General features: G+C 42.3%; 2 protein-coding genes across 5 annotated transcripts in view; one reads left to right on the plus strand and one right to left on the minus strand.

Annotated features, from left to right (window-relative positions):
• flcn (folliculin) overlaps window positions 1-4,965 on the minus strand; it is a 6,947-nt gene extending 1,982 nt beyond the window's left edge. The window contains exons 1-10 of one of the 2 annotated variants that reach the window (XM_031852950.1): window positions 4,713-4,965; window positions 4,326-4,538; window positions 4,007-4,165; window positions 3,685-3,906; window positions 3,409-3,575; window positions 3,222-3,313; window positions 2,031-2,194; window positions 1,696-1,809; window positions 756-879; window positions 502-627 (exon numbers count right to left, since the gene is read on the minus strand). In XM_031852950.1, the coding sequence (XP_031708810.1) occupies window positions 502-627; window positions 756-879; window positions 1,696-1,809; window positions 2,031-2,194; window positions 3,222-3,313; window positions 3,409-3,575; window positions 3,685-3,906; window positions 4,007-4,165; window positions 4,326-4,538 (1,381 nt within the window). In that variant the 5' untranslated portion in view covers window positions 4,713-4,965. The remainder of the gene's footprint in view (window positions 1-501; window positions 628-755; window positions 880-1,695; window positions 1,810-2,030; window positions 2,195-3,221; window positions 3,314-3,408; window positions 3,576-3,684; window positions 3,907-4,006; window positions 4,166-4,325; window positions 4,539-4,712) is intronic. The other variant, XM_031852951.1, reaches the window with a different exon arrangement.
• Window positions 4,949-11,343, plus strand: leng9 (leukocyte receptor cluster (LRC) member 9). Of its 3 annotated transcripts, none has more exons than XM_031852948.1 (8): window positions 4,949-5,272; window positions 5,518-5,649; window positions 6,777-6,870; window positions 7,565-7,689; window positions 7,774-8,100; window positions 8,231-8,471; window positions 8,629-8,749; window positions 8,831-11,343. In XM_031852948.1, the coding sequence occupies exons 2-8, from the start codon at window positions 5,526-5,528 to the stop codon at window positions 9,491-9,493; spliced, it is 1,695 nt and encodes a 564-aa protein (XP_031708808.1). In that variant the 5' UTR covers window positions 4,949-5,272; window positions 5,518-5,525; the 3' UTR covers window positions 9,494-11,343. The 3 variants fall into 3 exon arrangements, with proteins under 3 accessions (XP_031708808.1, XP_031708806.1, XP_031708809.1); XM_031852946.1 differs by having other exon boundaries at window positions 4,949-5,245; XM_031852949.1 differs by having other exon boundaries at window positions 4,949-5,245; window positions 8,234-8,471.
• The last annotated feature ends 251 nt before the right edge of the window (window positions 11,344-11,594 follow it).

Consider the following 11,594-nt stretch of genomic DNA (forward strand, 5'->3'; position numbering starts at 1 on the left):
GGACAAAGATTGTTTGACAGTTCATTATATGATTGCTAGTTATTCTATAGTTCTACGTGCAACCCTTCACGTGTTTCCTGCCAAATCCAACAAGGGGGTTGTGTTTTTGGTCCCTCTTGTCCAATTGTTAACTTAAAAACTTGTTGACAGTGCAATTTTGAATGAAAGCTGGTAGAAAGATGGGCTGTGGAACCAGATCCTAGGACGGGACATGTCTAAATATTGTTGCTATTTGCTCTCACTTAAATTAAACCGAAATCTGGCCCACATAACTCTGATAATAATTTTGATGCAGATTTAGATCTAAATTGTGATAGAAAGTTTCAAAAACATTTTCTGTGATTAATTAAAATTAATTACTATTCAAACTTAAGTGACCATGTTTTAGGGTTAAGACATGGTCACGTCCTTAAAGGCAAAGATATGCACTCTTTGCTTTTGGGGTTTAACCACGAAGCAAATGTACCATGACTATTTATAACTTCAGGTATGCGCGCTCACCCCTGTCAGTGGGCTGTGTGTTGGCACTGCTGATGTTGAACTGATAAAGTGAGTAGATATCGTCTTCACCCACGGCTGACATCTGACAGCTTCTCTCTGTACTGACATCCACCAGCAATGAAAACTCTACAGGACACACAAAAGGAAGAAAAAAGAAAATTCTTCATGTTCAAGTGTACGACTTGTTCTAACAGTTCTCTCAGAGGTTTCAAATGGTAATCTATCACAGTGCGAGTCTACAGACAGTCTTGTACCTGAGGAGCTGACGTGCGTTGGAATATTCACATCTGGGCTTAGACCCAGGAAGTTGCATTTGTAGGCCTCCTCATACTGAGCACTGTATGGCACCGAACGCACACAGCCTACTGGGACCAAAGACTGATGGGAAACAGGACAGAGTTAATGGCCCTGCTCACCCACTCAGTTATTGTGGCTGATAGGCCTTGTTCACAGAAGGCAGTTTGACATGGCACAGTAGGAAAAGCACAGGTGTAAATAATAAAATTAATGATCGCTGCTTCACTTTCTGGGTCCTGGTTTTGCTCATGTGGCCTCAATGTCACGCTGTCATGGTTTACTGGGACACACGAATAGAAGTAAGTCATCGTTAATGTCATTGGGAACACCTGTGATTTTCCTACAATGACGAGGCAAAATCTCTGCTGTAAAAATACACTCAGATATCTCGCCACAGTAAAACAGTTGTCAACTGAAAATAGTTACAAGCTCCATCTTGTTTGTGTATCTAGCATAGAAATTTCAGCTGAGCATGTACAGGCAAAGACTATTTCAAGGCGTGCCATGGTAAGTTCAAATGTCTTCAGGGGAAGAGTTAGAAGTTAGAAAAAAAACAAAATGAATGCACAAAAGTATCTTTGTGGAGGAATAGCTGAAACACGATCTAATCAGTTTATATCTCATCAAATATATTTACATAACATGGAATTAATCATTTAGATTCATCATATTTCACAAGTACTTTTCAACCTTGACAGGATAAAACCAAAGTCTTTTGTGTTAAATGATTATTGTAAGAGTTACAATTGTGTCCACTACACTGCATCTAAATTTAACAACGGCTAAACTAATGAGGACCCAGGTGTTATCACTTGTCCTAATTGATATCTACCCACATCATAGTGACACGATCTCTCCTAACGAGGCAGAAAGGGACGCAGCAGCAGAGTAAACTACCTTGAGCAGCGTGAAAGCTGACTGGATGAGCCCGGGGTCAGCGCCTCTCCATATGACCTGGTTTCCCATGAGCACGTGCCACACTAGCTGACGAAACTCAGCACCCCCGAGAACCTGCAGAATAAATCAGACTGAAATGTGCAACGCCTCAAAGATATGTTATGTGAGCAGATGTTCAAATGTGAATTAACTTAAATGTATCAGATTAATACCATAAAACTATAAATTCATGCAAAAACTGTGTTTGTTACAGCCAAAAAAGCCCAAAACCAAAGTTTTTTATTTCTCTATTTTCAGTTTTCTGCACAACAAAATGACAAGCTGATAAAGTTTACCTGTCTCAAATGCCTCAGCGACCTAAATTTTGGGCCGGGTAATTGACTTAATTTTTCATCATCACACAGGAAGTGGAGGCCCAGCTCACTCTCTAATTGGTGCCGCTGTGATGTAGAACAGCCTCCTTCTGCTCCTTCCCAGCAGCTCATTTCCTCCTCTTGCTCTTTTTGTAACAGAGAATGACATAAAAACAGAAATAGCAATGATCAAATGTTTTCAAGTAAAAAAAAAAACAATGCGGGGGAAATTCCACAGGAAATCTTGTAGACAGGGCTGGTTAAATGTCACTCTCCATATATAGAATTTAATGTGAGCATGATGCTACGCATGCTATTTTCAAACTGAAACCAGCACTGTACAATCTCACCGCTTATCTGTGACTAATTTCAACTGCCATACTAATAGATTTCCGAGTAAGGACAAGATGAAACAGCTTCCTCTGCGGTGTAAGGGTGACAGACTGTGCTCAAAGAAAAGAAACTTAACAAAAACTATTTCTACAAATTGACATTTTGATGTGTACTGCTTTAATATTGTGTAATACAGATGACATAATTATTTTCTTCTGTTGTATTTATCAATCACATTTTGATGTGTACTGCTTTAATATTGTGTAATACGGATGACGTAATTATTTTCTTCTGTTGTATTTCATGTGTATTTATTTATCAATTACATTTTGATGATGAAGTGTTAAAGAAATAAAGTGCACTTACAATATTAATAAAAGGGAACAGGGTATTAAAATTCCACAAACTACCAAAGAGCCGCGCTGGACTCGGAAATGTCTCTGAAAATCTTTTAATCAGTCTCTAATTCTTGACTAATAATTGTGTAAACACTTTCTGGAAAGGAAGTTTATTTGAGTACAATGGCTCTGTGAATAACCCGGTGTTTTTTCTGTGTGTCTGCACTGACTGACCCAGTGAATCACATTTTCACAGGAGACTTTTTTTTTTGTGCAAAGCACATGACATCTGCTGACATCATCTTCAAGAAAGAGGCCAAACCTTGCCTGGAAGCAACATGAAAGATATGTGGAAGCATTGCCAAGGATCCTCCTTTTTGGGATTAGTTTAATGTCAACGGAGATATTTGTTACCAAGTTACAGGCTTGAACAAGTGTTGGATAGGTAACTACAAATGTTTAGTGTGGAAAAACTTCCTTTAATCAAGGACATTGTGACTACCTGTCTGTCTCTCTATGAGCACCAGAGTGTCCTCAGTGGGGGCTCCCTCCAGTAGCTTCTCCGTCAGACGACAACCACATGCCTTCAGCAGCCTGGAGACGACGTGAAAACACAAATCCACGTCAAGGTGAGCCATTACGGACGACAGCTTGTATGTCACAGTGGGGCTGATGGTGTATCGACTCACCAGCTAAAGGACGAGTGCAGGCTGGCCCATAGGTTCTGATGCTGTGTAAGTGAGGTTAGTGATCGGGCTGCGTTGCCACTCCTTTGGTGTGGGAAAACTGCAGGTGAGAAGACACTGTTCATCCTCACTGCTCGCTGGGGACAAACTCCTTGTTCATTGTCAAACACCTGATGGAGAGAACAGTACCATAGTCACACACATGTAGAACAAGTCTTCATATTTGTATCTGAATAAACTGAATAAAGGTATGTCTGTGTCCATGTGTGCACCCTATACCTTGAGGGCTGTGCTTTGCAGGCTCTGTATAGTGAGTCTAAGGTGGCGTAACAGGAAAGGCCAGGAGTTGATAAGGTAGATCCTGTCCATTGCTACCATCACAATACTGTACCAGCGCTGGAAGCCCCTGGCCAGGCTGTCTTTGATAAAAAAGGTGTGTGAGAACACAAAACCATGTTGCTCATCGCCAAAGAAAATTGGTCCTTCACGGCCGGGACACACCTGATGAAACGGACAGAGAGCAGAAGTATATGTGGTGAAGGACGTTTATTTAGTGCATCAGATGTGTGACACACACATACGTACATACATGAAGACGTACATCACTGTTTACCTCACAGCTGAGGCTGCGTACGCAGGCCTGGCGGACCACGCTGAACAGCTGTGGCTGTCTGGGATGCTGGTGGCTCAGGAAGCGAATGCCTGTTTCATCATCAATGCTCACAAATCCTGGGTGAGATGCAGGAAGAGATCGACATCCCTGTGAGGTGAGGAGAAGAGGAACATTATTACTTTGAGATAGATGACAGGACTGTGGACCAACCTGCATACACCATTGTCACAGCTAGAGTGTTATAATGGAGAAGACAGGCAGGAAGAAGGGTGGCTCCGTTCAAATGGAGCTCACGTTCTGTCCTCACCTCACACATTTCCCCTCTCTGAGTGGCAGAGCTGTTGGCCCTCATGGTCAGCCCTTCACCTTCACGGTCACCATCTCTGTCCCTGTCCCCAGGCACTGGGGCACCTGTCTGGGATGAAGGGGACGGCGATGGAGGGTGCAGTGCCTCGGTGCAAAACAACGTCCGAGGGCCATGGAGCTCACAGAAATGACAGAGGGCAACCAGAGCATTCATCTGAAAAGGAGACAAGTTTTTTCATGTTTATTGAGCTGAATACATTTGAGCCTGATGTGAGCATTAACAAGCGGTTCATAACTTAACATTTGTTTCTGGTCAGTTACTGACATGACTAAGTAACACAAGGGTTAAGACATATTTACTACAACTGATAATATCAGATCGTCTTACCTTCAGCACAGAACAAAGTTCAACAAATGACTCAATGCCACTTCACACAGGGACATTCATTGGTCGCAGCGTAAAAAAACCCGTTATATAAAAAGCAACATTTTAAATGTGATATAAAACAAACTCAATTCTGTCCGTTTGACAAAAAACCATGATTCTCGGCGTCTCAGATTTAGATTTTCTACACTTTCCTTGTTCTGTTCTGTTTCCTTGCTCCTCGCTGACAACAGATCCTGTCACATGACAAGGAGTCACGCGCTCGAGAACAAATGACGCATGGCAGTTAGCTGCGCGAGCCTTTTTCGTAATTTTAACCGTTGAGTCGAAAATGTCTCAGTTATTTTTATAGCAATAATCTAGTCTCTGCAGAGGACTGCTTTATTTGCAAGTATCCGGCTTTATATAACGTTAGTGCTTCCACAAAGGCATTTCTCGTCGAAAGACGCATTAAAACTACATTACCCATGATTCCTTCTGCGATAACAAACTCAGGGTTAAAGGGCAATAACAAGTCAGAGTCGCGTGCTCCTTCGGTTAGTATGTCTAAAAATATTTTACAGGTGATTTTTAAAGACGTGTTTGTGTTGTATATGTATTATCTAAATATGAAGATTATTTTCTCAATGAGTTGTTGAGTTTTTAAAGGTGTTGTAACCAAATTTGTAACGCTAAACAACCACTTCCGCATTATATTTAGGAGTGGTCGGTTTTATTTTGTCACAACGTCACGTAAAACAATAATGGCAGCAAAAACAAAATTGACACAGCACACGGGTTTGAAGTAATGTTTCCTTTTAAATCACAGATTTGAGCATGGCATCAGACGGAGTAGGAATAGCCTCATCAGAGGACCAGCAGGATGAGGGGACCCACTTGACAGACACGCCCAGGCCAGAGGCAGGGGTCCCTGAAAAAGACACCCTAAAAGCCACAGCAGGTAAGTAAGCGTCATACACAGTAACTAACTTCTTTTGAGACATTACATAGCAGTAGGTAAATCCATGTATCACATATCAAAGAGACTATTATCTACAGTGTTTGTAACTATCTATCACTGAAATCAGTCTGAGTCTTTACCGAGTAATAGACTACGTAATAAAATTACCCAGTCTTTGATATATTTCTGTGTTACTGTGAACAATTGGATTTCTGGTAAGCTCTCAGTGGTTCGGCTGTATCAAAGACTGGAAGGCGGAGCTGAATGAGTTAGCTGGTGTGAGTCAGGAGCCTGTACCTCTGTATTACTGGGCTCAAATCCAGACGAATGTTCCAAGGGAATAAAGAACTCCTTCATTATTATTTCATCCAGTCACTTCCAGTCTTGACTCTCATGTTCTCCCCGTGACCTGGTCAACCTGTGCAAGTCGGTACCATCTCAGTGGGAAGGAAAATATTACAGCTAATAATTAAAAGATTTGGGGCGTGAGTCACATCCAGGCCTCCGATCTCGACATAGCGGCGCAGGGTGTGCGGCATGTGTTTGAGTTTACAGGCAACTGGCTCAGCTACTTGGCTGACATTTTAAATCTTCTGGGACGAGTCATTGCCACCTGTTACATGAGTTGTAGTGCTACAGTAATAGTAATACGGTGTTATACACGTCATCCTTTTCCACTTCCAGTTTTTACTCCTGGGGATTAATCACTTATTTATCCCTTAGTTGCAATATCAGACCTGTTTAAATAAGGATCATAAGGAATCTAATAAAAGAGTTCAGTATTTGATGGCAGGTGATTGTGGATCTTATTTCCTTTGATCTGTACATTTAACATCTATGTGTGATCAGACACACACAAACATATGTCACTGACATGGAGACACAACTCAACCATGTATTGACAACGCATACAGCAGAAACAGATACAAAGACAAGCCTGCTGGTGTTACGCGGGGCTACTTTGGGTATAATTCACCTTTTATTCATGTCGTTGCTTTGTTTCTTTAATTTAATTTAAATGCAGAGTCCATATTAAGAGGTTGCTCGATTTCATTACAGACTTTTATTACAGTTTTATTGCACTCTCTCTCGCTCTCGTTCTCTCTCTCTCTCTCTCTCATTGACAGAGTCAACAGAACGGGGTGAGAACGGAGTCAACGTGTGCCGGTTTTTCCTGATGGGAAAGTGTCATTTTGGCCACAGATGTCGTTTCTCTCACAGGTCTGCTCGGCCTTACCTTGTTCAGCAAACTCACCGTGAAGGAGGACTTTTAATTCTAAGTTACATTCTTGACACGTACATCATTTATTTTTAGTAACACTAAATGGTTTAAAAGGATAGGTTCACTTTCTTAAAAGCCCATTTTAAAGCAGTACTCACATGCCTCTATGCACACTGAAAGTGTAACTGGTTGCTGTAATTGTTGTAGTATAAGTGATGAGGGACAGAATCTCAATTCTGCGACAATTTCAGCCACCAATTGCTCTTTAATTGTACACGTGGGCACGTGAGTGTTGTTTTTAAGTCAGACTTGAAACGTCAACCTCTCCTTTAACTACACAATGCAAAGCTCCACCTGGTTACAGATACAGTCATTCTTCAGAAGTGTCTTTTTTAAATTGACTTTATTTTGTATTAACTATAACAATAAAGAGGTTAAAAATCATTGTAGCACGACAACTAGTATTAAAGTGATGGCTGCCTGAATGCTAATTCCTCATTGCTAAAATCTAGTGTTTAGAAGTGTATTGTGTGTATTTATTTCTGTTGGTGGATCATTGCTTATGTTGCACACCAGACAGACACCGATACTTAGCCACGATGAGTTAATCTGTGTCAAAGAGAATTAACGACCAAGAGCATTTTTTTTCACATGTTCATGCATTTTTTCCGCGCTCGTCATCTCTTGTCTTAGTGACCCGTCAATAGATGATTCAGGGGCTGTGTCACCTGACCAGGATGACAAACAGGATGGAGAAAAGACGGAAGAACACAAGAAGAAAGTGAACAAAGCAACGAAGCCAAAATACGAGGCAAAAGGTGCCTCCGTGCGTCATCAGATTTTTTTTTCACTTTTGTTTTTAATGTGTTAACATTTTTTATTTATATCTCATTCTCCTGCAGAGGTGAACAAGAAGCCTCGCATGCGCACGGCAGATGAAGTCATCTCTCGGATCCTGTGGGACGCATTGGCGGACGGGGCAGACTTTGTCGTGGGGTACGTGGATCGCTTCCTTGGCGTGCTGGAGCGTCCCTTCAACGACTTCAACTGGGACACCGACCCGTGCGACTGTGATTACTCTTTAGAGCTGGCTCTGCCCAGACACAGGATCCAGTACTTCACCTACAGAGGGCACCGGGTCTGGGACCGCCAGAGCAGGACTGACAGAGTGTTTGGCTCCACCGGTCAATCTCTGGCTCCCCCCTTTGGAGGGGAGGGGGAAGTAAAAGGTGAGAGTGTACCCTGTATTGCCACCTCCACCTTACACACAACCAGATACAAACTGACATGCAGAAAATGTACAAAAGCCAGGACCACTCTGCAGAATTCATGCTAACCAAATGTAACAAATTATTCCAGAAGAAATGAACACAGAAGAGCAACAACAAGACCAGCCACCAATTGAGAGTCTGCACCTGCAGGAAGAGAGTGAAACAGAGGAGTGTGCTCACCCCGAGAACACACATCTGGAGGAAGAGAAGCCGAGTGAGATGAATGCTCACACCCCTGAGTCAAAACCAGCTCCAACGTGCCGAGGAGACACTTCTCAGGAACAACAGGAATCACGAGGAGCAAGTGTTGCGGAGGAGGCTGCAATGAGGTCTGGAGTTCATGTTCCTAGTTTAAATTTAACTGAGAACAGATAACAACTCCTCTACATGTTTCTTTTTTCACTGTGTCTATAAGACTTAACATCAAGTTGTGTGACTTGGAAAGCAATCATACAAAATACATCCTGCCTCTTACTTTGATTTTAGACCCGAGGCTCCAAAAGACCAAATGTCCTTATCCCAAAAAGAGGAAGCAAGTGTAAAAGAGGGCGAGGAAGAGAATGTGGCAGAGTGGGAAGAAAGCTGGGAAGGCAATAAAGAAGCTCCGGTGGGTTAAATCACAATTTGAATCCCTTCTTGTTCTACTTTTACAGTTTAACACAGCGATTCTCTCTTCTATTATACACAGAGTTTTTTCCGAGCCCAGAACAAGAGCCAGAATCCGTCAGCACCTCTGGAGCAGAGAGAGAAACGTGGCGGCGGTCGCCCCGCAAAAAAACGCCCCACGCACTTCATCACCTTCAGGGCCAACACTCCGGCCATCCTCTCCTCTTTCCAGCAGTTGCAGGAGGAGATCACCTCCCTTCTCCCCGCCTCCGCCCCTCACTGGCAGACCGCCGCCAGCCTCCACGTTACCATGTGCCTCCTGAATTTGCCCGGCCCCGCTGAGGTAGCCGCCGCCGGGGAGGTCCTCCGACGGTTCGCCCATTTGGATCGCAACCCGCCGGTGTCTCTGACCTTCCCCGTGAAGCTGAAGCACTTCAACGGGAGGGTGCTGTACCTGAGCCCCCAGCCGCAGCTTCACCTCCAGCAGCTCAACGGCGGCCTGCAGGAGGCCTACAGCAAGGAGGGCTGGCTCCACAAGGACTCCTACAACCCGCGCTACCATCTCACACTGGCCAAGGTAGAGGGCTTTGAGAAGGACAGGGTGTTTGAAGGGGTGTGGGACCTGAAGGTGGGGAAGGGTTTAAACTTTGGCCGTCTGCCAGTAAACACCTTGCACCTTTGTGCCATGGGCTTTTCCGAAGAAGACGGTTTTTATGAGATCGTGTGCACGGTAACTCTTCGATGATAGAAGAGTGGCTCATTTCACACGCACGCACTACATACATGTATGTGAATACACTTGGTGCAATACCTGTGAGATTTGCACTAGCCATGTGGATTCATCAATCAAATCTCATGTCTGTAAGTTATTAACTTAATTCATATAAGGTGCACCTTTAAAGATAATCGGATGAAATACGTTTTGTAGTAAGGCCTAAAGGGAGTAAATTAGCAGCAAGCACACTATTTTAAATTATACTAAACTGTGTTAAGATGCCAAATGATACAATGACCCAACTACCGAATTGTAATATGATTTTAAACGTATGTATTTTCCTTGAATGAATGCAATTTTATCTGTTAGGGCCTACGTTATATCTATATGTTAGATGAGACGTGAATGGTGTCTGCATAGAATAATAATATTGGGAATTTATAATGCAAGTTGATACAATACATCCAGTACTTGCTAAAGTCACAGATGTTTGAATAAAATAATATAAAGACTAAAAACAGATGAACACAAGTATATTAATTGTACTTTATGTCTATTTTTCATGTTATAGTAACGCAAAGTCTTGTAGGTTGCTTTAGTTGATTTAAATTGAAAAATACACTAAAAAGCCCACAATGGACAGAGAAAACAAATTTCAAAATCAGAACTAAAATTATTAGACAATCTGTTGATCAGTAGATTAATCAATTCTAGCGTCTCCATGGTAAGAACACGCTTCTTCACTTTGTCTTGTGTTATGACTTATAAGTAAAATAAAATATTTGCTTTTTGTTGTTCGTTAAACTAAAGACGCAATTTGAAGACATGGACTTCAGGATTTTTTACAATTTTGTTGATCAGAATTAATAGTTTAATTGAGAAAATAATCTGATTAATTAATAATCACAATATACATTGGTTGAAGCCTTAGTCAAGACTGATTAAACATCACATGCTGTAGATGCAGGTGATGTTAAAACAAGTAAAAAGTGTCAAATCAGGACACATGGAAATAGTTGTAAAGGATTTTTATCAGCTTTGAACCATAAAACAACATTAAACACAAGGTTTTAGTAGACTGTACATTTTTCCCGCTATGGGCAAAATAAGTTGTTTAGGGCCAACTTCTCCGTGCACTTTGATCGTCACTATTTTACGACGACGCAGACACGACATATGCGACTGCCATGAAGGCTTATGTGTGAGACATGAATTGTTTATGAGGGGATAAGCGTTTTCTATACAGCTATGAATCAACTATAGTTGTATTCTGCAGCTCATTACTCCACAATTAATCTGTTTGTATAAATATTGCATGGATGGGTGTTCCACAAGAACGATGACTTTGTATGCCTTTTTTGCAATGAATTATAACCGCTAAATTGTGAAGGACATTAAATATTGAATTGGTTATTCAAGTGGTGATATGTTATCAGTGATTGATGGCCTGGATGCCACGGAGGCTGCGTAAACGCTCCCTGAACAACTCTTGCATACATAATATAATGTTGTCTTCTTTCACACACGCATACATACATATACATGTACTATACATAGGCTATATGAGTCAGTGAGTATGCTCTCTGGCTCTCCACTGTTTGCTCCCTCGCTCGCATTATCTCCCCTGCCTCCCTTCCCCCACTCTCTTTCAGTGACACAGAAAAACTAACGCCGCCCCCTCCCTCTTTGCTCGCTCGCTTCTGCCCCTCTTCCTCCACTGCCAGACAAACACCATACTCTTTTTACACCATTATATCTCCAATTTGCATTTCCCAGTCAAATCACCCACCGAGCATCTCCATCCATCAGCGTGCTCTCATCCCTTCTATCACGTCCTCCTCTGCCTCCTGCCTCCTCACTAAGTCAGTGTTGATGCTGTTCTGCAGCCTCCACTGAAAGCTGGTTTTGCCTAAAAACCCATTGCATGGTGCCCCTCTCCCCCCCCCTTCTATTCATTGTTCACACCATCTCTCACCCTCCCTCCCTCTTTCTCTCATCATCACTCCCTGGGAACCCACTTTTATCGCCTTCCCCTGCATCTCCCCTCTTCCCAAATTCATCTTTGTGTGTTTATTCGCTTCTCTTACTCTTAATTCTATGTGCATCTCTACCTCACATTAGCTCCCGACAT

The sequence above is a fragment of the Anarrhichthys ocellatus genome, unplaced genomic scaffold (assembly GCF_004355925.1).
Source record: "Anarrhichthys ocellatus isolate YVR2014 unplaced genomic scaffold, GSC_Weel_1.0 scaffold13, whole genome shotgun sequence".
In the NCBI taxonomy this organism is placed as follows: domain Eukaryota; kingdom Metazoa; phylum Chordata; class Actinopteri; order Perciformes; family Anarhichadidae; genus Anarrhichthys; species Anarrhichthys ocellatus.